The 21692-nt window shown below is 49.2% G+C and overlaps 1 protein-coding gene across 6 annotated transcripts in view; it reads left to right on the forward strand.

Annotated features, from left to right (window-relative positions):
• LOC144155763 (dnaJ homolog subfamily C member 7-like) overlaps positions 1–21692 on the forward strand; it is a 77471-nt gene that overhangs the window by 26400 nt on the left and 29379 nt on the right. Inside the window, exon 1 of one of the 6 annotated variants that reach the window (XM_077687402.1) lies at positions 3795–3844. The exons of 2 other annotated variants lie outside the window; for them this stretch is intronic. In XM_077687402.1, the coding sequence (XP_077543528.1) occupies positions 3810–3844 (35 nt within the window). In that variant the 5' untranslated portion in view covers positions 3795–3809. Of the gene's footprint in view, positions 1–3794; positions 3845–6634; positions 6739–17982; positions 18063–18218; positions 18854–21692 lie in introns of those variants that run through there. 3 more of the 6 variants (XM_077687404.1, XM_077687406.1, XM_077687401.1) reach the window with 3 other exon arrangements.

The raw sequence follows: 21692 nt of genomic DNA on the forward strand, positions 1-21692 counted from the left end.
AAGCTAAAAATTAGGGGGTTCGAAACTAAGAAAAAGGGCGTAAAGAAAAAGGGTGTAAGACAAGACCGCCAACTAAGAAAAAAAGGTGAAGAGACCTCCAACTTTGGAGGCATTTTGTACCTGTTTACACGGGTGGACTGAACATTTTTCTACAAGCGGGGGGTTTATTGTACCTCACGATCTTTAAAGCAACATGAATTGGCATAATTTATTACCAGTGAAGCTGTTTAAGCTTGAGGTAGTTTCGGTGGCGTTAGCAAAAAAAATACAAAGAAAAAGAACTGTTGCACCTGTAAAGGGTGCACCACCGCAGATGGGGTATTATAACAGTGAAGTCGGCTTTCAAGCTTGTTAGTGTGAACCACGATGGAAGGTGTGAACACAAGGGGCGTATGCGTATGCGCACCTCTTACTATACCATTTCAAAGGTGCTGGTCTTTTTTGGATTCTAAAAGGCAAAAAAAAATTGGCGCAGCTTGCAATAGTGGTGCAAGGCTGGAGAAACAGCATAGCTGGGGGTCGACCTAGCTTGTTTCCCCCTTGGATCCGCTGTCAGTGTGGGGCACACATTGAAACAACCTGTAAAATCCGGCTAAACTTGACCTCGCCCCTCAGCGGTCATCCTAGCTTAGCAAGAACATTGCAAATCTTATAGCAAACATAACAAAACTTAGCAACACCTGAAGAAACTAGGTCGACCCCCAGCTCCGCTGTTCTTTTTTTTCAACAGAAGAACACCTATTTCACACCGTTTCAACACCCTACAGAAAGCCAAGCGTGTTGCACTCGGTAAACAGCCGTTTTGAAGGTTCAAATTGGTGTTTCACGTGCCAAAGCTAAATTGGGGCGTGAGGTGCACCGCACATGGAAACGAGCGATCATTGCATACGAGCAATTATGATTTTTTTTGGCGTTTGAGAATTTCCTCCTCCTAGCGTTCGAAAAGTTCTTGCGAGTAGAGAAGTGTATGAGAGGATGCCTTGTTCTTTACAGTGCTATTATGCATCCAAGCATGGCCTTATTCAATGAACAGCTGAACACCTTTTCCACACCCTTCCAACACCCTGATAAAAACCAAGGGTGTTGAAGTTGATCAACACCCTTTTTTTCACACAAAAAAGGTGTAGAGCTAGGAAAAGGATGTTGAGATTCAAGAAAAAGGGTGTAAAGGCCTCCCAACACCCTTTTTCCACTTATGCTACACCCTTTTTGGCTAAAATGGTGTAAAAAGTTTATTGTGTGCCTCTCTTGCGGTTGGTGGTTCGCTTGAGCATGTGCTCGACCTGTTCCAGTGTGGTCTTCTGGCCGAAAGTCACGATAATGTATAATTGGTCTTCTCTTGTTGAAAGTCCATTCTAGCAGTATTGTAGGTAGGTCTTGCGTGCGTCGATTTCGTAATGATATGAGGAGTAGCTCCCACTAATAGTGCAGCGCAGACGAGACCGCATGGTTCTGCATATGGTATATGTGAACATTACATTAGAACACAGGTTGGTATGCGACCCCGGTCATACTTTTGAGAATTTCAGATAATTCAAACAAAATCCTGGGGTCCCTTCGAGTCTGAATTATCGTGAGTCTACTGTAGCGTTTAACAATGACACTGGCCAGTTTGTCTATTTTTGCGTGTGGTCTAAACTAAACGTGTGGTCTATAGCTATGCAACTGAGGGATATATTAACTGGCTTTCTTCGAGTAGTTATTTCGGAAACTAGCTTCCGGGTTTTGCCTCTTTATTTTTAAGGGGCACTGACAAAATAATTTGAATCTTTTTTTTGTTGTTGTTGTTGCTATAAGTAGTTAATGACGTATCTGTCACGTGTAGAAACCTAATTTGCTTCAGCGCGCGACGGTTGTTTAATTAAAAGACATTTTTAATGCGGCCAGTCGCCGTTTCGGTTTCAGCGGTACCCGCGAAAGGCTAAATTTGTTATAAACAAAGCTACCCACGTGACTGTCGGACGGATATCACAGAGCAGAGCTGCCGTAGCACTGTCGATTCCGCGTCGGCGGCAGTTTCTGTTAATGCCCCTACGTACTGATCTCATCAGCCGCTTAATTAAAAAGGCGACCGTGGACGTGATGCAGGCGCCGTGAGTGCCGCGGCTAGAGAACGACGCGCGACGCTCGAGACAGTGGGTGGGGAGACGCGTGCTGGTAGCAGCCGGCCGGTCTGCCTACAGATGTGTAGGCTGGACACTGCGGCCGATATTCGATTGTCGCTCTCGCAAGCGATGCAGATGACAATTTTTGATGCAATTCGTCATCGCATCATTAACTCCTTTCTCGTATGTGCTGCCTTGTTTGGGACTTGTGTCCCCTTTGGTGCAGCGTTAACAAGCTGTCGCTCGAGCTACCTGCGGCCGGCCTGCGCTACTTCGCCTTCGCGGCCGTGGCCGCCGCCTGCGCAGCGAGCGTTCGGCTCGCTCAGTGCGCTTTTCGTGTCCCCGGCGCGTTTTCTCGTCCAGTGTTATAAAAAGCAATAAGAATAGAGTGCGTGGAATCGCTGCCGAACTTAGATCGCGGCCAGCTGCCCGATGAGCCAACGAAATCCCGGCGCCTCCGCTTCCAACGATCGGATCGTTCGTTGCTCGAGAGTGAAATTTCTGACCTCCGATCGGAGCGGCGAGCCGGCGAGAAACGCCGGCAGTGAGGAAGCGGCCAAAACAAACTCGTGACGTTGTTTTACTCCACATGCAGGGAATGTCGATTGCGCGAGGTCCTCCGCTGGCTGCTCGTGTCGCACACTTTAAAATTGATTTTAAATATGTTCTAGGCTGTATTTGCCGTTGATATTTTACAGATGATGTGTGTTCACACCAATCTATCTCCGAAGTTATCTCACCTTCAAAATTATGTCAGTACTCCTTTAAATTTGATAGTGTTGAATAAAAAATTGAAATTTTTATTTACTATCCGAAAAGTTATTTCATGTTACACAATTAATCAAAACGTAAAATAACTCTGTACTTGGGATCGCCGTTAACAGTTATCGCTCACACCTCTGAGGAGAAAAAGCTCTCCAACAAGCAGAGAACTGACTTGCGTCACAGCGCGCGCATGCCGATTGCCCGGCGTGAACACATGGTCTCTTTTATTGTGTCCCTGTGAACTTTCGCTAGTACTACGGGGATACATAAGAGGATGTAGACGCTCTTACCTTCTGTACCGCCTTCCCCGTCCTTGACTGGACCTTGAGTCCCCCCTTCGAATAAATACTACTAATAAAAAAAATTGCCTGCCTGAAGCAGTTGTGGGTAGTCCGAAACTGCTCCCGTCACTGACATTCTATGTCCAAATAAAATGCGGAGTTGCTTCGGAGCAGTTATGGGCTGTCTAAAATGACAAATAAGAGGCCTGTAGTTAAAAACAGCGCTCAGACTCTGAGGCGTGCACGTGTGGTATACGGTGGGGTGATTTTCCCTCGTGGCGCGCGCTCTGGTGAAGGGACAGGGGTCCTTTCTTTTCATTTTTTTTTATAGGCTGTCTCGGGGACACTTCAACTTCAGTCTATAGCTGGCGCTGTTAAAAATAAAAGGCGGAGGGGTCGAAAAAAAATGTTTGAAAAAAAACTGGTTTCGCTGGGAGTGTCTGCCCGTGAGCTCGTGATCTTGGCGTGTACACTGTTCATTGCTCAAGATATGCGCGCTCCGCGCGGCGTTGCGCGTGCCCGTCCACGTCGGTGTTCTCTGCACGCGCACGCGGAGTTGGCATTCTGGGTAGCTCGCACTGCTGCTGCGTGCTGTGCAGAAGAACGCTTCGCCGTCACTGCCGCCCGAGCTCTGGGGATGGCTGTGTGCCTTCACGCTATGCAAGCACGGAGGAAAGCGGCGCCTTACAGCAAGTGAGTGCTTCGGCCCGCTTTTGTGCCCCCCTGTGATCGGCCAGGTTCGTACGTGCCTGTTCCAGAGCCGGCGTATGTATTATGTATGAACGCTGCGAAATTTCGTTCGTTTTTTATCTTGTGCGAATGGTCAGGCTTCTGCTTCTCTGTGCCAGGCCCATCGCGCGGGGCCTGCCATTTTTGGATTGGAAAAAACTTTTATTGGGCCGGCGGTTAAAGCCTGCCAAATATGCTATGCCAGAACCGCCGGTCGCTGAGGGACTCGCTTTGTCGCGCACGGGCATTCGCCGCCCGAACACGCTGGAAGGTGATCGCGTCCCCATGTCTTCCAGCTGGGCATGCACGCTAGGCTACACGCTAACCTTAACCTTAACTTCAGCCTCGCACTGTTCATTGATTCGTGGAGCCTTCCGTTCTGTTTTGCGGCGTGTGTAACGCAATTTCTTTAAATAGTACCGCTTGAAGCCGTGGCGCAAACCTTGTGCAGTTATCCTTTTTCCTTTGTGTGCCCTACTTTTCCGTGACGTCATTATTGTTGAGTTATCGTGACGTCATTACTGAGCCGTAGGTCACGTGGCTGCGGGGCGCGCTTTGCGGTGGTCGGTCAGGTGCACGGCGCATGTCTCGCGCGCGTGCCCTGCTTTCACGTGACCGTCGGTGTTGTCCGTCGTTGAATGATTGGACTTCCCACGCGCTGCTCACCGTCATCTAACTAAAGAATGCGCTCACATAAAAAGCGCGAAAACCTCGTGGCTCTATGCATTCATTCATTCGTCGTTAATGTACCCGCCGTGGTGGCTCAGTGGCTAAGGCGTTGCGCTGCTGAACACGAGGTCGCGGGTTCGATTCCCGGCCGCGGCGGCCGCTTTTCTGATGGAAAAGCAAAAACGCCCGTGTGTACGAGATTTCGGCGCACATTAAAAGATCCCCAGGTGGTCAAAATTAATCCGGAGCCCTCCACTACGGCGCGCCTCATCGCCTGCGTTGCGTCGGCGCGTTAAACCCTACAAACAATCGTCGTTAATGTGTACGTGCCCGCAAACAGCGCGCGGCCTTAAATGGTGGTTCGCAAAAAATAAAAGAACGAAACGCGCGCAACAGCCGTCAATCTGCCTGGTTGTTGTCGGAGCTACTCGCGCCATGGTTCGTGATGGAAAATGCTTTGCAGTAGGAATTTTTTTCAGCAATCGCGTGTTTGGTATAATTATGCTTTATTTATGAGTCACCGTGTGTTAGTTTCGTAAAGACCAGAACAGCTTTAACACATACTCGTAATTCGTGGACAAGCTGCTCCTCACGCAATCCTTCGCAATTTCTTTGCGAAATTCCTCGTCCCACACGTTGTCGCACACTTTGTCATTCGTTCACATAGCACACTCATTTGTCGCTCACCCCGACGTAATCGTCGCCACTTTTCTGGTCGGACTTGTGCCGAACTCGTCGCGATTCTCATTGCACGTTTTGTCACTAGTCACCGTTGGACTTGCCGGCCTTTTCGTCGTCCAATTCTTCGTCGTGCTCCAAGCCACTTCTTTCACGCTCATCACTAAATATTCTTGGATTCTTGATTCACCGCGTTCCAATCCTCGTCACTCTGCTGATCGGACTCGTTCCGAACTCCGGGTCGCAATCATCTTCCCACATCTCCTCACGTGTCGCTGTTCCGCTTCCCAGCCATCTCATCGCGCAACTCCTTGTCCTGCACTTTTGTCAGTCATCGTCCAGCAACGCATTTCTCGCAGCCCCCTTATACTCCTGGTCACGTTAAATCGTAACGTGACTTTGCTGCTGAATCGTATTTCGTTTACGACAGCTTAATCTCGTCGTTCGCAAAGTCGGTTTTCATTTTCGGCGTTGGAGGGGACGGCTGATTGCTCGGTGGCCAACTTTAGCACAAGATGACTCAGGCCCAGGTGGATCTAGCATCCAGCTCAAAGCACAGATCTGAAGCGGCATTAAGTTACGATCTGAAAGTAGCAAGTTTCCGCAAAAGCTGATAATGTGAGCAATGTTTATAATGTGAGCAATGGAGAGAGAGAGAGAGAGAGAGAGTGAGAGACTTTGCACACGAAGTATCTGTGCTCTAGGAGTTAGTGTTTGCTACAGGTGCATTTGGAAATGGATTCCGTGTGAGTTTTGAGTTGAGGTAGCCGGCGCGGGAAATGGATTTGAGATTAAATTGGTGTCGTTTACGCACCTCCGCGCAGCAATCCGGTATGGTTATTTAAAATTGACTTTGTTTATAGAATTTCGCGAAATTTGATCCAGCAGTCTTAGCTTCCAATTAGAGCGCAGTGTCGGGAAATGGTTTCAGCCGTGACGCGGGGGGAAGGGGCGGGGAGGTGATGGCACAAGAAATTAGAAATCGGATCAGCTCGTTGAACAGTCCCAAACGTCTTAAGGTGCGCTGGTTTATCCCGGCCGTTTAAGCGGAGCATTGCGTCGGCCCCCGATGCGAGCTCGCATCATCGGCCCTTTCCTGATCGGCGTTGCCGGGCCGCCCGGCTCGCGTTCCGGGTAGAGGTACGGTGCATTTGCCCCGCTCTTCTACCTGTTGCCGGTGTTTGGGCTGTTTCGGGGAACAGGGTGCCATCATTGTCTTTGTGGCCGCGCGCTCTCTCCCGCTGTTCCCTCCCGACGTCCGCGCGTGGGAAGCCTTGGCGCCGCTATTGGCGGCGCCGGGCGTCACGTGGCCGCGTTGTGGTTGTTCACCTTCGCTGAAGCAGCCGCTCCTCTCGCTTGTCGCGCCGGCGCAGCCGTCTTCGCCGGCTGGTTTTTGGCCGTAGTTCCGTGTGTGCGCTCGCCATGGTGCTGACGTCCCGTGTGTGTCGGCCACCGGCCTGTCGCAGCACGCTGGCCATCCAGAAGGTGGGACTCGCCGGCATGTCCCGCAGGTGAGCAGCTGGACGCCGAGCGATCGCCTCCGAGGCAGTTTCGCTTCTCTTGATTCCCCCTGTTTCGCTTTCTATGGATGTGGCTTCGAGCGCGACCTCTGAAATTGTTTTACGAAAGGTGTTCGAGGTAGGCGCTCGCGAGGACGAAAGAACTTGGCGGTCGTTTCTTTCTGGTGTCTCGGCCGTGTGCTCATTAGCTTTGTGTAGACACGTTAGCGGTCGCACAATCAATCCGCGTTTGGTGGGAGGCACGGCCGTGGAATGCGTCCTGAGGCGCTTCTCTTCTCGGTGGTGAAAGTGGGAAACAGTGTAACTGTGCTGCACATGCTTCTTCAACTGCGGTCGACCTAGTCATTTGTTAAACGTTGGACAAGAAGCATGTGCAGACCGTCTCCGCTGTTGAGCAGGCCTGTCAGTGCTGTAGGTGGATGTCATGTTCGCCGGCACTGCGTCTGCGGCACCCCTGGATGCAGCTCACAAGTCCTTTGATTTAACATTTCGTTTAATTTGTTTATTAGAGAATTTTGTGTGTTGGTTGTGTGGGTACGGAAAATATGCAGTAGCGAGTTGCTTCAATTGTCTTCAGTTTTTTTTTTTTTTTTTTTTGCGTTAGGTAATTGCAGATTCTATGCAAGTAGCATATCAAACATGCCATTTTTTAGTAACATTTCAGTCGTTACCCCGCTCGATCACACTTTCGCTTGTCCGTGCCGTTTTGCTTGTATGTGCGCTTAGGTTGCGTGCAAGATGGGGGGATCTCTGCCTTTCTCTGCAGGTTCTTCAAGACCCTAGCCAATGCTTCTGAACCCTGAACAATCTAGGACAGACCCTTAGCGTGATGCCGAGTCTCGATTTTACCTCGCCGAACGGTTGTTGCGATCAAGGGCGTAGCCAGGAATCGGGGATGGGAGTTCGGTGTCAGAACACCCGCCGAAATTTTCGAAGCGGTGCATTCCCCCCCCTTCTCTCCCCTTCTCATTTCGGCTTTCTTTTCATCCACGCTGTTCGGACTCCGCATCGGTACATTGCGTAAAACGAAGAATAAGAAAATTAGACAAGATAAGGAAAACAAAGCAATGTTTGGGCGGAGGCTATTTTTCCTTCTGTTTTATTTTTATTATTATTATTTTGTCGGCGGTGTATAACAACCCCCAAACTATATTTCTGGCTACGCCACTGGCCACGATGCCTCGGAGCAAATAGTGCGCTCATCTTTCCAAGATAAGTCATCCCCTCGGCATGTCGCGCAGCGTCAGCGCCAGAACCAGCATGCTGGTGCTATTACATCCTGCTTTCAGCGTACATGCGTCTCGTACGCCGTCGGGTCATAGTTCACTCGTCTCCTACCAGGTCTGCATTTCCGTTACGTTGGCGAAGTTGCGTTCGCGCGCGAACTTGAATGTTAAGCAGTGCTGCCTCGGTTTCTAACTCTTACCACTCTTACATCCGCAGAAACGGAAAAATAAAGGGGCGTGTATTTGTTCGCTCTGATGAAAGTTGCCGGGTAGCGCTCCTGTTCCGTAATTCGGTTGTCGGTTTCGTATTTCGCAGACCAAGCGTTCACGTGTTTGAATTAACGTCTTGTCATAGTGGACGCCAGCGTCTAGCAACGATGACGTTAACTCAACCGCCTACCATTCATCCAACCGCCTCATATAGTCATCTGCCGTGTGTTGCTCAGTGGGTAATGCGTGTTTTCGCTTTCCACGCGTAAGGCGTTTGTCTTGGTTCCCACCAGTGACTTATGAAATTTTTTTTTCGGGCGACAGACAGGCCGAAATCCTAGCACTTGTCTCGCCCAAAAATTCATACTTGAGCGCAAAACAAGCAAAGAAACGCTGTCGACCGTTTCGCAGTGCGCCGCGAGCCGTTTACGCCCAGAAGGCATCCCCTCGTTTCTCACCGTTCACAAATTCTCCAGTCTTTGCTCGCCACTTTGGGAGATCTGTTATGTTACTATAGTTTTTATACCGAAGCTCAGGCGGCGCAACGACGAGCGCGTAGGCTGCCACCGGCACGAGTTGTGGAGGCGTGTCGTCAGAGCTTCGGTGGGGTTTCTGCAAGTACTGAATCGGCAAGGGTGCACTGTTTTTTTTTTGTTTTTTTTGTGTGTGTGTGTGTGTGTGTGTGTGTGTGTGTGTGTGTGTGTGTGTGTGTGTGTGTGTGTGTTTCACACAATATGTAAAAGCATAGAAGTCCTTGGGCAGTTTGTAATCCCTCAAGCGGACGATGTGGCAAAAACAGCTCTTGTATCGGTCCTTCGATCTATCGCCCCCGTTATTTTACTATTTCATGGTGCACCCTTCACGAAGAGCAGTTCAGGTCGGTCCAACACAGGGACCGAAGCTTTTGGAATGAAGGCTGCTTTCGTAGGATGCAAAATGAAGCAGTAATTTCAACTATTCAGTAAGCAACTAAAATAAGGAATAAGTCGTGGTGTTTTGTATCTATAACTTCACGTTGACACGTGTGTGGCCTGTGCCGTTCGCTAAGCAGGCTTTATAATAGACGCCGTGCCCAGGGTACGCAGCGCAGGAGTGAAAACATTGTTAGTGGATGCATTTACTCCCCTCCGCTATCTGGCCCAGTGAACTGGGTTATGGTGTTCCGGCCGTCTATGCGCAGCCATGAACTGACCGCTGCACAGCTGGTGGTAGCGGATTAGCTAGGGGCAGCTGCCCGTCTCTTTCGCCTAGTTCGTGGCCAGGGCCGGAGCCCCGAGGCTTTCCCTACCTGCAGCGCGTGCGAGCGGGGAAAGCCTTTGTCGGCGTAAAGAGCGTAGCGGGCCGGCGTTTCCCAGCGCGCATGCAAGGGTGTCACGCTCCGCCGCGGCGCGCCGTTCGGGGCCTCCCGAATGGTCGTGAGTCATGTCCTGGGTCAGCGACTGGGCCGTCGTGCCGTTCCGCGTAATGGTTCAAGGACCGTTCGGAATGCGCCTCATTGGGTTCATTGTCTTTCTTCCGAGGGGACGATGACGGGCGTGGCTCGGAGGAGCACGACGGACACGCGCCTCGTTGGCTGGCCGGTCTTCCGCCATTCATGCCCGGCCGAGGGGGACTCGGGAGTGGGAAATCCTGGTCACGTTCTTCCGCACGCTGGTGTTGCTTCTGCTCTTCCCGATGCTTTTATTTTAAGACGCGGTGGTTGATGTTTTGTTTATCTGTGCTAGTTCAAAACGGTTCGCAGCGTTGCGTTCTGCATACCGACCGTACCATGTTTGCTGTGTGCTAACAGTACATTCACAGTTTGACCATTAGCCCTTTTGTGTAGCCGTACACGCTAGAGGTTGGAAAGTGTTAAACGTAGAAAGGGAACACCGGTACTTCTGGAGACTTAAGCGAGTTCTAGCCAGCGGTTAACCCAGAATTTCGGTTGGGGGAGGGGGGGGGGGGGGGGATAAAGGTTGTGAGGTTGTGGAATGTTTTTGGGGGGTGTCGAAATCCTTCTCGCAGGATGTTAGGGGGTTGTTGGGGAGGGGGGGGGGGGGTGTATAAATCCCTGGAACTGCTCGCTCAGTGTGCTAATCTTGTCGGCCTTGCTTGTTGGCAGTAGTGTTGTCGTTTCTTTTTTATTAGGGTCCTTAATTATTTATAAGCTTGCAAATCTGTGGGACAACGCTTTCTGCTCGACAGTGTCACAGTTGAGGCGCCTACTGAAGATTTCGTTTCCACGGGGTCGTCCCCAAGTACAAATAGTCACGGAAAATGGCGTTAGAGTTCAAGATAGGGCCCCTCTTGATGAGTGAGGCACAAGATATGCGTAGTTTTATGCTCAAAAGCTTACGTTTGGCGTTCGTGGTAAAATTGGGTCATGGGTAGTTTTATGCTCAAGTTTACGTTTGGCGTTCGTGGTAAAATTGGGTCGTTGACATCATTGTGGAATGCAAATTTATATCCGTATAGGATTGGCAGCAACCTGATACGGTAATTCCAGCCTACAAAAAGAGGAGGTGATGTTCAAGTCGTCCACAAGCTGCGGCGTTCCTTCAAACCTACGCTTCAGTGGCCCGTTGGGTTTCCCTGTATAAGTGGCCCCGTATTGGTGGTTCCGGCGGGAACGTTCATGAAGGCATCCGCCCGTCGTATTTACTTTTGCTGTCTTTCGTAAAAGTCAAGTCTTCACGTTTGTTCAAAGTATAGTACTAAAAAAATGCTGAGAGTTGGGCCGGTTAGTCGGGACGTGCTTGCCCGTTTATTTGCTTTCTGGAGTGCGTCGTGCGTGAGTAAGGAGAGTGTGGTTAAGTCTGTCTTATCGCTGTAAAGTTCATGCTAGCTGATGCTAGCCTGCCCACTGGTCTTTTTGTCGTGTAATATTCAATTTCGATTTGAGAGCTCGCCGTCCTGCGGAACGCTTGCAGCCAGCCCACACCTTCCAGCTGTCGAGGCCTACGAGCGTCAACTGAAAGCATGTTTCAAATAGGAGCTCATGAAGCCACGCTGCGTTGGAGCGGGTCCGACGCGGCCTCGAGTGCAGGGGAGCAAGGTCGTGTGGTTCCGCTTTTTTCGCACCTTCACGTTAGTGGGGGGGCGGGTCGTGACGGCGATGCGAATTTCACTTCCTCGCGACGGGTCCGCCTCAGCGATGCACATGCACATGCAGCGCAAAAGGGTCGCCGATGTCGTGTCACGAAAGTCCGCCATAAACGAGCGCTTTGCCGCAGTTCGCTCCGTTTGGCGAGCTTTTGGCGTCGGTAGCAAGGGACTGCTTTATAGCTGGAATTTGGGACTGCCCCTGCTTCATTGGGCCTTTAGCACCCAATGCGCTGAAATCGAGCGGCACCACTTTCTTGGGCTGGTGCGTCTGTGCCCTGCGGAGGACACGTTTGGGCGAGAACACGCTTCAGGACGCCGGGAAACCATGGCGTACCCGTGACACCCTTGGGCGGACCAGGCGAAGGGCCAGGGTCAGGCGTGGCGCAGACCTCGGCTAAACGGGGTGATTGTTTTTCATAAAGTAGAGCGCCTTCGGTCGAGGCACAGGAGACCCGATCTTCGTTTACCCGAGACAACCGTGGCCTGTGGTGTGAGCGCATCACCGTTGCCGCGTCGTGCGGGGCTCGTCTTTCGCAGGCTGTCGGCACGGCGTTGCGGGGTTCCGCGCGTGCACGTGTGCTGTGGGCTCTGCGCCCAAATGACTGCCGTGTGGTCTCTTCCGCTCAAATTGCGGAGTGTTCTACTTGCTGTTTGCCGCACGTCGTTAACCTGCGCGTTAGTTCGCGCGAGAGTGGCCTGTCTGCGAGGCTGTGCATTTTCGTGTGGGTGGCCGGTACGCGGATGCTGGAATGGCCCGGCTCTTGACGCCTGCTTTGCATACTTGCATGCAAAGCGCTCCTTCACCCTTGCTCCTGTCAGGCTCGTGAGGGGGCGGCCCGCTGTAACAGCTGGGGCGGGTTTTTCGGCTCGCGCTGTTGCCGCAGGCGGCCTCTCCACACCGTCGCTTTCTATAGTTCATCTCACAAGCTAGCTGCAGCACTGTGGAGGCTACATTGTTATCAATAGTGCGCCCACTGAGGGCGCCTAATCCGCCGTGAAGGGGGTCCTGAAAGGACACTCCCTTCTCCCCTCTCGGCAAGTGGCACCGCACGGCCCCGGCGCCTTTTGTCGCTTCCTTCGCGGTGAGTTAGGCGCCCTGAGGGGGACAACAATGTAGCCTCCACAGTGCTGCAGCTAGGTTGTGAGATGAACTATACATTGTATAGTCCAAGCGCGCTGATCCCAACGTTGTCCGCACTTTTCCGTCCGCCCTTGTTTTCGAAATCGCTTAATTCACGCTGGCCCATGGTATTTTGCTGCGTGTTCATTGATTTATTCACAGCAGCGAGCGATTGTGGCTGTTTATTTCTGAGGCGTATCCCAACGTAGACAGGGATTGACCGGTACCTTAAATGAGTCAGTGCAAGTAGACGTTAATTTGCTAAAAACACGAGGTTTAATTTTTAACAGCAAAGTGACGTTTCCAGGCTTGAACAAAAATAAAGGGGGCGGGGGGAGATGTGAGGGTTACGTTGTATTGCACACAATGTTCTAGACGGTCTTTTCACAAGCTTCGTGCAGCGCAGTGGATGCTACACGACTCGACAAAACCTACTACGGAGGCCGGCTGGGAGGCACATTTGTCCCCTTCTGGGCAGGTGGAACCACCTCGGCAAGCCGCGTAGTTTCGGCCCTGTTACGCAGCTTGTAAAAGGATGCAGGAACGCACTTTCGTGACCAAACAGCGCTAACGACAGGGTATGACCTATGATCGTATGAGGTATGAAAGCGTGCGTCCATTTACGCGGCGTTCAGTGGCCAGCACATGCGACAGTTCTCCGATGGGCAATGTCGTGGTTTCGGCGCAACAGTGATCGTACATAGGTATTGAACAACGCCGTTGCTTTTCCAAACCATTTGGTTCACTGGAACGCGTGGTTCACTGAATCCCGTAATGTGTGTGCCAGTTCACGTTTTCTTGCTCTTCGGCAGTATCATGTGCTCCCATAAGCCGATTGTTTTAGCAAAGTTTAGTTAAGGCGTGTTTGCAATTTTTCAGGGTGGCCCTTTTAATACGCTTGCGGGAGTAATGGGGTACCGAAAGGCGGGGTGCCGTGCAAAAGAGCCAACTTACAAGAGTTGTTCCTGTTTGGTACATTTTTAGACGTTGGCGCCACAGTGTGTGTGGTGACGTCATGGCTGGCAAGTGTCGCTCTTCAGTGTAGCTGCTGAGGCGAAATGTCATCGAGAATTGCGACGGGCTTCACTTTTGACACGCGTTTGAAGCCATCCTGTCAGCGCTTGGCCCGAAAAGGGAACTACACGAGTTACGTGCACTAATCAAGCTTTTCCGGGTGAAAGTTGAATTTCGTGGAGTTCACCCGGACTGTGCGCCATCGTGAAGATGTTCATGATTGAAAACCGGCGCGGAAAAAACACAGCACAAAAAGGAACGAGAAGTAGACAGGACAGCGCTGCATTCACAACTAATTTATTTTGAAGAAAACATTGGTAATATACATGCACCAGTCTCCCACGTGGCGGTGAATTATTACAACGAGAAAACAGAAACAAAAAACGCAATCACTCATCGGTCTGCACTTGTGTAATTTTTTTGGTTTACTTGGTCATGCAAGGGTGTCAATCAGATAAGCGTATTCCCGGTCATGCAGCACTATACTAAGGGCATACTTATACATCGGTTGGTGGATCATCTGATTTGAAAGGCCTCGATAATTTCCCTTGTTGTTTTATCTCTGTGTCTCGACAACACGGTGGTTTCTTTAAAGAGCGGCGCACATCCGTGTGAGCTGCAGTGTTTTGCCAGGTGACTGTGTGGATTCCCTTTTAATGAACGCTGGTGCTCCGACAACCTGGTGTTCAGGCACCTCCCGGTTTGTCCCACGTATATATGTCCTCATCGAAGTGGCAACATATACACGACACCTGTTGCACATTTCAACGAATGGCTCTGAATGATTTATCGGGCACCCATTTTTTGTCCTTGTATTCCGGGAAACTAATCTTCGGCCAACCGTACTGCACAATTTGCCAAATTAATTAGGGGCCGAGAACACCACGTCGACAGCGTACCTTTTTGCCACGTTTTTGTAAGTTATGAGAGAGCCGGTGCTTATACGGTATCACAACGGGGTATCTTTTTCTTTGCATTGGCGGCTGCGTCGCGGAACCTGCCGTATCTTGGCCTTTTATCCATTTAACTAGCTTCTGCTCGACCATGAGAACATTGACAGGGTAGCCTGCCGTCCGCAGTCTACTTATCTGGTTCGAGAAGCTGTCCTTCAAATGATGGTCACATGATTTTGAAAGGGCTGAGCGTAATGAAGAAAATGCGATCCCATTTTTTATTACCTTGTAATGGCCCGATTTGAAGGTTAGCACTGGTTTTTGGGATCTGATGGTAACACCAGCATACGTGACCTTTATTGAAAGTTAATTCTAAATACAAAAACTGCAGTTTGTTCAATTTTGGCAGCTCAAATGTGAACTGCAACACGAGACCACACTCATTCAACACATTTAAAAAGGCCCCCTTCATTCAGTTCTCCATTCTCAACAATTATTAGAAAATCATCTACATAACGGAAAATATTTTCTGCCAAGCCGCATACATTTCTTTCGATATTTCTATCAACCCTACGTAGGAATATATTACTAAGCATAGGAGCCACCTTTGAGCCAATACACACCCCTCGTTTTTGAACGAAAAATTCATTTTGCCACTCGATAAATGTTGATTTCAGATAGAATTCTAGGATCTCCATGAAAACTGTTGACTGACACGCCGCACTTTTGAATGAAACCTACTTCGTCGTTCTCTTCACTGATATACAATTTTACTGATTTCATTAATTCGTCGTGAGGGATCGTGTAGAACAAATCTTGCACATCAATGCTCATAGCCTTGCATGTTCCAGGGTTCGACTATTCAAGATACTTTACTAGGGCATCTGAATTTAGAATTAAATACCGGTCATTCAGGTGCAGGGACCGGAGCTGCTCCTCTAAATTTAGACGTTGGCGCACATAATCTTAAGAAGTTCGCTCCGACCACGGTGTAAGAGGTAGTTGCTTCGACGCCCACTTGGGGCCCCCGCTCCATACATTGTGGGGAAAAAAATGGCATTGTTACTCGGTACAGCCGAATGACAGTGCGCGAGGCTGTCGATATACCGTCGTCTCAACTGAGTGCACGCGAAAGGACGTTTTGACGCGGCGTTATTGAACTGTTTGAGAGAATAGAATAAGGATTTTAGTTATCTCCCCCCCCCTTCCCCCGCGTAATATTATCTCTATTTGGCTCCATTCATTAAAAATCTGGCTCAACGGGAGAAAATTTCCGTGCAGTGCAGATGCCATCACCACCGTCAGTGCGTATTTCGCTGCACATGACAATTCCCAATTCTGTGAGGGTGCTTGGTAAACCCAGTGTGTGTAGCTTTCAACGCACACTATGTTGAGAATTTTTGATTGTTTAACGTGCATGTCTACCATACTTGTCGAACAGCTGTTGTAATAGCACGTGTCATGCAAAGGAGCTAGACCAGTGTAACGTGCCGTGCGCCACAGTGAATACCTATTTCAAAGAAAATCGCCGCTAGAGTTCTGGCGTCTGTGAACACGCTAGAAGAGCTACTGCTTTGTACAACGCATTGTGTGTTCGCTTATAGTGCCTAGAGTATATTCTAGGCACTATAGTTCGCTCGTCAGTTACCCGACGCACGCGCGGCGTGCTCATAGGTCGGCACCTTGTTGCTGTGCGACCTCGTTGTTTTTTTCTGATAAGGGAAACCGATAGCTCATTTGCAGTATTTGCGTTATCGTAGTGCAATATGGTAGACTTTGTTATCGTGGTGCTCTTTACCTGAACCCATTGTTCCGTTTGAAAAAAAAAAAAAAAAGTGCTCGCTTTTTTTTATCTTTGCCATACCTCTTAGCAAGGTTTCGTGCTAGCCGCTGGCAGGAAGAGAACGTCAGTGTTGTGGCGTTAAGTTCATAGTAAGTCACCGAATTTAATCTAGGTCGTGAGGAATTAAAATCAACGAAAGTTTCTATAGTAAATTTTTAGTGCCCCCCTGCCGGCTGTGCCGTTATTCGTTGCGCTGCTGCTTACGCCAATGTGTGGGTTCATCATCAGCCTTTCAACGCATCAGTCCACGGTACGAATCTCGCCGTTCCTTCTTTTTTTCTTCTTCTTTTAACGTGATAACCTCAGCATATCCCCGTATAATTTTTCTTTTCTTTTTTTAATGGCAGATAAGTACTGCCGCTGTACCAGCGACCGCGGTAAGGTGGCTAGAATGAGCTTAACCGCGGCGTTCCTTTTCTTCCGTGTTCCAAATGAAGGACTGATATGGTGGGAAGTACACGGGCGAGCGCGCATGAACACGGCTGCGGGAGGGGGACGCTCCGAAGTTGAGCAACAGAAGGGGAGAGAGAGACCCGCCGGCGTGGTGCTCTGTCGGAAGGGGAGGGGATCATCCATGTACTGAATGCACCGTTCCTTGAAATGCGAGTCGGCCGCAGACACCGACGCCCCGGCAACAGTCGCCGATGATCGACGTGTCAGCCCAATGTGACCGCGCCTTTATGCAGATGGAAAAAATAAGCTACAGAAAAGCTGCTTGTTTTTCTTTTTTGAACGAAACAAAACAATCTCCACAGCGTCTGTTTCTAGCTTGTCTGTTTTCGGGAGGGATGCGCGTTCTGCTGTAGTGGCGGCACACGCCCACGACCGTTCGTTTTACGTCCAACGTCGGCCCTTGGCGAACTCACGGGACCTACATCCTGTTGACTATTTTCAAAATTACTCTTGTCAGCCGTATAGCAGCACATTAATGTTATACTTACATTGTTAGATAATTGATTTGAACGTTTTGATTTTTTTCCCCCTTCTTGCTTGCCGCCCCGTGCTTTCGGGCGCATTATGCTGCATCGAATTGTAGATCAAATGGCGCATTACGTTGCCCTGACTAACCCAGATTCTTACGGTTTGTGCCCCCAAATGAAGAGAATGTTCCACTTTTGGTGGCAACGAACGTTTCGCTGTGCCACGCCGAGACTTGGTGAATAATTTTTGTGGCTGCTCGCTTCTAACGCCAAAATGACGTATTTTAAGGGCAAACAACGGAACGTTTCGTTTAGTCCGCATCTTGAGGGCTAGGTATTTAGTCCACCATTGGTTCTCGATCGTGCGCTTCGCAGTTTGCAGACAACATGGAGAAAAGAAAAGCTTGCATACGGCCACCATTAGAAATGCATCCTTCAGTCTTGCCTTCCCGTTTCACGTGGAGAGCGGGTAGCTTTAGAATTCTGCGTGATATTTTCTAAATGGATCCATGTTACCACTGGCGATTACCGTAACGTGAGACTAGTTGTGTTTGGGGTTGCCAAACCTTTCTTTCCGACGTAAAATAAGGTCCCTGCACGCGGTCCCTACGCATTTTATCCGCGGAAGCACGGCGTGTTTGTATCGCCGCCGCCTCAGCGCGGGTGTTTCCGGCCGCTTTGAACCTCTGCGCTCCTTCGAACCTCAACAAACTGGGGGCCGTAGTCCGCGCTGCTTGCTCGGTAACACCACCGTAACGCGCCTGGTTGGCGAGATTCCCGCTCTCCTTCGCGCTCCTCTCCCGACTCTGGGGAGGGGCGAGGCGCTCTCGACGAGCACGTGACCGCGCTCTGTTGCAAAACGAAACTTCTCGCGCTGTCTAAACACGCTCGCTGATTGTCAGACTGTCTGGCACGAAGTTTAGTATGTGCTCCAACGATGATGCTGCGTATGACGGGCTTCTCTATTACCTGCGAAAAGCCGAACAAATGGATGAGAATCAGGTAAAACGCCTTCTCGACGATGATTTAGCGCAATATCCCGACTTTCGGAATTCCTGGTTGGCGGCAACCGCGGTGCACTGCTTGGGCAGCAGGGAAAGCACTCCCGGCTTGCGTAAAGAACATTGCACGGCAATAATATGCTACACGCTTAAAATACCCAACATTTGCCGAATGTTCAACCTAGCCTGTCGTTCGGCGCGAGCCTCCGAAACGAGTTGGCGGGACTTCAGATTCAAGAGCCTGTGGTGTTTACTCATCGAGGCGTTCAAGCTTCTTCCGAACTTCGACGCCGTCCCTGAAGAATTGTATCGGGGAGTGAGCGCTGTGCACAACTACGGTGAGCTCGACTCGGCTCGGTTTCCGCACTTCGTGTCTGCCAGCGTCTCCAGATTTCAGGCGTCCAAGTTTGGCGGGCGAGAAAGGAGCCTGCTCACCCTCCAATCAGTGCCGGCGGAATTCGTGCGCGACATCAGTATGTACTCCATTTATCCTCACCACCAAGAAGTGCTCATCTGGCCGCTGTGCACCTTCACGTTTCGGATCTCGGGTTGCCTCAGTGACAAACTCTTCGAGTTCCGAGACGCCGCGCCGGTGCGCGCGCCCCCACTGCCGGCCATTGTTGGGTCACCCGAGGCGGGCATTAAGAGCGACGACGATGGCGGCCTGAGTGCACTGCTTGCGCGCCTGTATCTGCTGTGCCTGGTGCCGGGACAGCCGACGGCCGATTTTACTGGAGTCACATTGTTGGGCCAAGACACACTCGACGACATGAAGATGCGTCGCCGGATCAGGTCGGTCCCCCACCCCGAGAGCTTGTTTACCGTTCATCGCATTCGGGCCTGTTCCGTGACCGTCGTGCTGGCCGTCTGCACGAATGGTTACATGAATCGTTACGCTGCACAATATTTTATTTTTTTATTTATTTATTTTAGTACCCTAAGGGCCCGTGATGGGCATTACATAGGGGGGGAAGGGGTTCAAAACAAACACAATACTATTTCACCGTTGAACGAGGCGTGATATACAGAGTACATCCATCATTGATCGTTCTTCCTCGTGTCTTTTTTTGTTTAACAGGGCATGTATGAACGCAAATAAGTTAGTACTGCAACAGGGTTATGTATAAGGTGTAGCAAGAGCAACCCGTAAGGTCAAAATCGACCGTAGTCAAATAGCAAAGCATACATACAATAAAATCAAACATTTCTAAACTTTGTGCACGTTACAGGATTACACTATATAGACAACTTCAACTGCAACAAAATGCACATTTTAAAACACTTTTTCAACAAAGCAGTGAGTAAGGCTTACTGGTCAATATTTTGGGTGATAAATGAATGCAACACGGTTTGAAAGGAAGATGATTCTGTTAGATGAACAAGACTTGCCGGGAGCAAGTTCCATTCCTGTATTGATAAAGCAAGGGGGGAGTTCTGGTATTTTTTGGTTCTAGCAAAAATCGGCTGTACTTTGTGCACATGATCAGTTCGGGGGGAAATGTGATGAGCCGGCAAAATATTAGATGACCTGAAAGATGACTCAGAGTAGTAAAGGGAGTGAAAAAACGACAAGCGCGAAAATTTCCTTCGGGTATCCAGATTAGGCAGATCAAGAGAACGTTTCAAAGCAGATGCGCTTTATCAGAACAGTAAGAACGCAGGATAAATCTTGCAGCTTTGTTCTGCACAGCTTCAAGGGAGTTAATAAAGGACGCTTGGTGTGGATGCCAGATAACAGAAGCATATTCTAATGTGGATCTTATTAATGAAATGTACGTATGCAGTTTGGTATTGCTGGTCGCTTGAAAAAGGCGGCGTTTAAGAAATCCAAGTTTTTTAAGGGCCTTGTTAGTGATGTATTCAATGTGAGTGCTCCAGCTCAGATCGGAAGTAAAAAATATACCCAGATATTTGAATGAGGAGACTGTTTCGATTTGACCATTGCCAACAAAATTCTCTTGGAAGGAGTATCTAAGAGGGTAGAAAAAGTCATGTTTGGTTTTTGATACGTTGATTCCATTTGCCATCTATTGCACCATTCGATTAATTTGGACAAATCATCCTAGGCTAATGGCGTCATCAATGTTAGTTATCTGCTTATAAACAATGCAGTCATCCGCAAAAAGATGCAAAGAGGAGTTAATACCAGATGCTATATCGTTAATATAGATTAGAAACAGAAGGGGACCCAAGACTGACCCCTGTGGGACACCCGACTTAACACAGCAGCTGCTGGATATGCACTGATTAATGTTTACTGATTGAGAACGGTTTGTCAAAAATTCTTTTATCGAGAGAGTAGTTTTGTTATTGAGTTGTAACTGCTGAACTTTAAACATTAATCGGTTGTGAGGCACGCGATCAAAGGCTTTAGAAAAATCTATGAATATTGCGTCTGTGTAATGGGACATGTGGATGTATTTGTGAAGGTCAATTACCAATTCAGACAGTTGCGTTTGACATGATCACTTATATCTGAATTCATGTTGGTTTTCTAATAGTAAATTATTTGCATTTAAATGAGCCATGACGTGGGTGAATATAATATGTTCGAGTATCTTGCAGCAAACTGAAGTTAGGGAAATAGGTCGGAAATTGTTTGGATTAGTATTATCCCCTCCCTTAGGTACAGGTTTCACATGCGCGTTTTTCCAATCATCTGGTATACTCTGGTATTGAATGCCTGAATCTTAACCTGCAGCACAATACAAAGTACGTTTCACCAGTGTGTGTCTACACTAGTATTTGTGTAGCCACGAAGTGCGGTGATTGATTAAAAGCGTCGAACAATGCGGATAAGCAATCCACTGTGCCAGCTTTCTGAGAAAGCCGGTGTGGCGCTAAAGTCGCTTTCGACTGCATTGCTTGTTTTACGGGGTGACACTTGTCACTGTTTTATCAAGATTGCTGTTCGGATCTGAGCACCACAGTTTGTGCTTCAACCTGCAGTTCCAGCGACACAAATACTTACTTTAGTGGGGTCACTTTGCTTAACTTGCGAAAGTATAGCTGCTCCAAAGGTCGGGCAACAGTGAATTGGCATGAAAGCAGGCTGCACCAAGGAGGCGATGGCTGCACATGAATTTGATGTGTCAATGCCTGTAGATTCAAACCTGGTGAAAAACCGCAGGCGGCATGTTGAAATAGTTATATAGTAGTTTGTAAGCTTTATCAACCATGAACCTGTATCAACCATGAACCTGGTTAACCTTTTGTGGCCAAGCTTTTGCTTACTATGGGACTGTATCTGTCGGATTTGTATTTTGCCACTTCTGGATGCCGCAAAAGGAAGTCTTGATGAGACAGCACAAAAAGCAGATGTGCGAGGCAGGATGTGGGCAGGATGTCTGTGAACTCACCACTAACTTTATTAAAAGGCAGACACGGAGATGTGGCATGACCTCACACTGACCACGTCACTCAAAGCATACACAAAAGCATGCCTTGTAAACGGGATTTGTTTGACTTTTGTGTGGCCATGTTTACAGTGGTCAAAACCGGTCGTTTAAATATATTAGATTGTTAGAACACAAGCGCTCACTATAAGGCAATGTGTACTCTCATGCCACTCTGCATTTTTCAGTGCACTCTGATATGTAGAGATACTACAATCCTTTCTGTGCGTAACAAT

The sequence above is a fragment of the Haemaphysalis longicornis genome, unplaced genomic scaffold (genome assembly GCF_048455015.1).
Source record: "Haemaphysalis longicornis isolate Haplotype H1 unplaced genomic scaffold, Haemaphysalis longicornis Haplotype H1 scaffold_1, whole genome shotgun sequence".
In the NCBI taxonomy this organism is placed as follows: Eukaryota; Metazoa; Arthropoda; class Arachnida; order Ixodida; family Ixodidae; genus Haemaphysalis; species Haemaphysalis longicornis.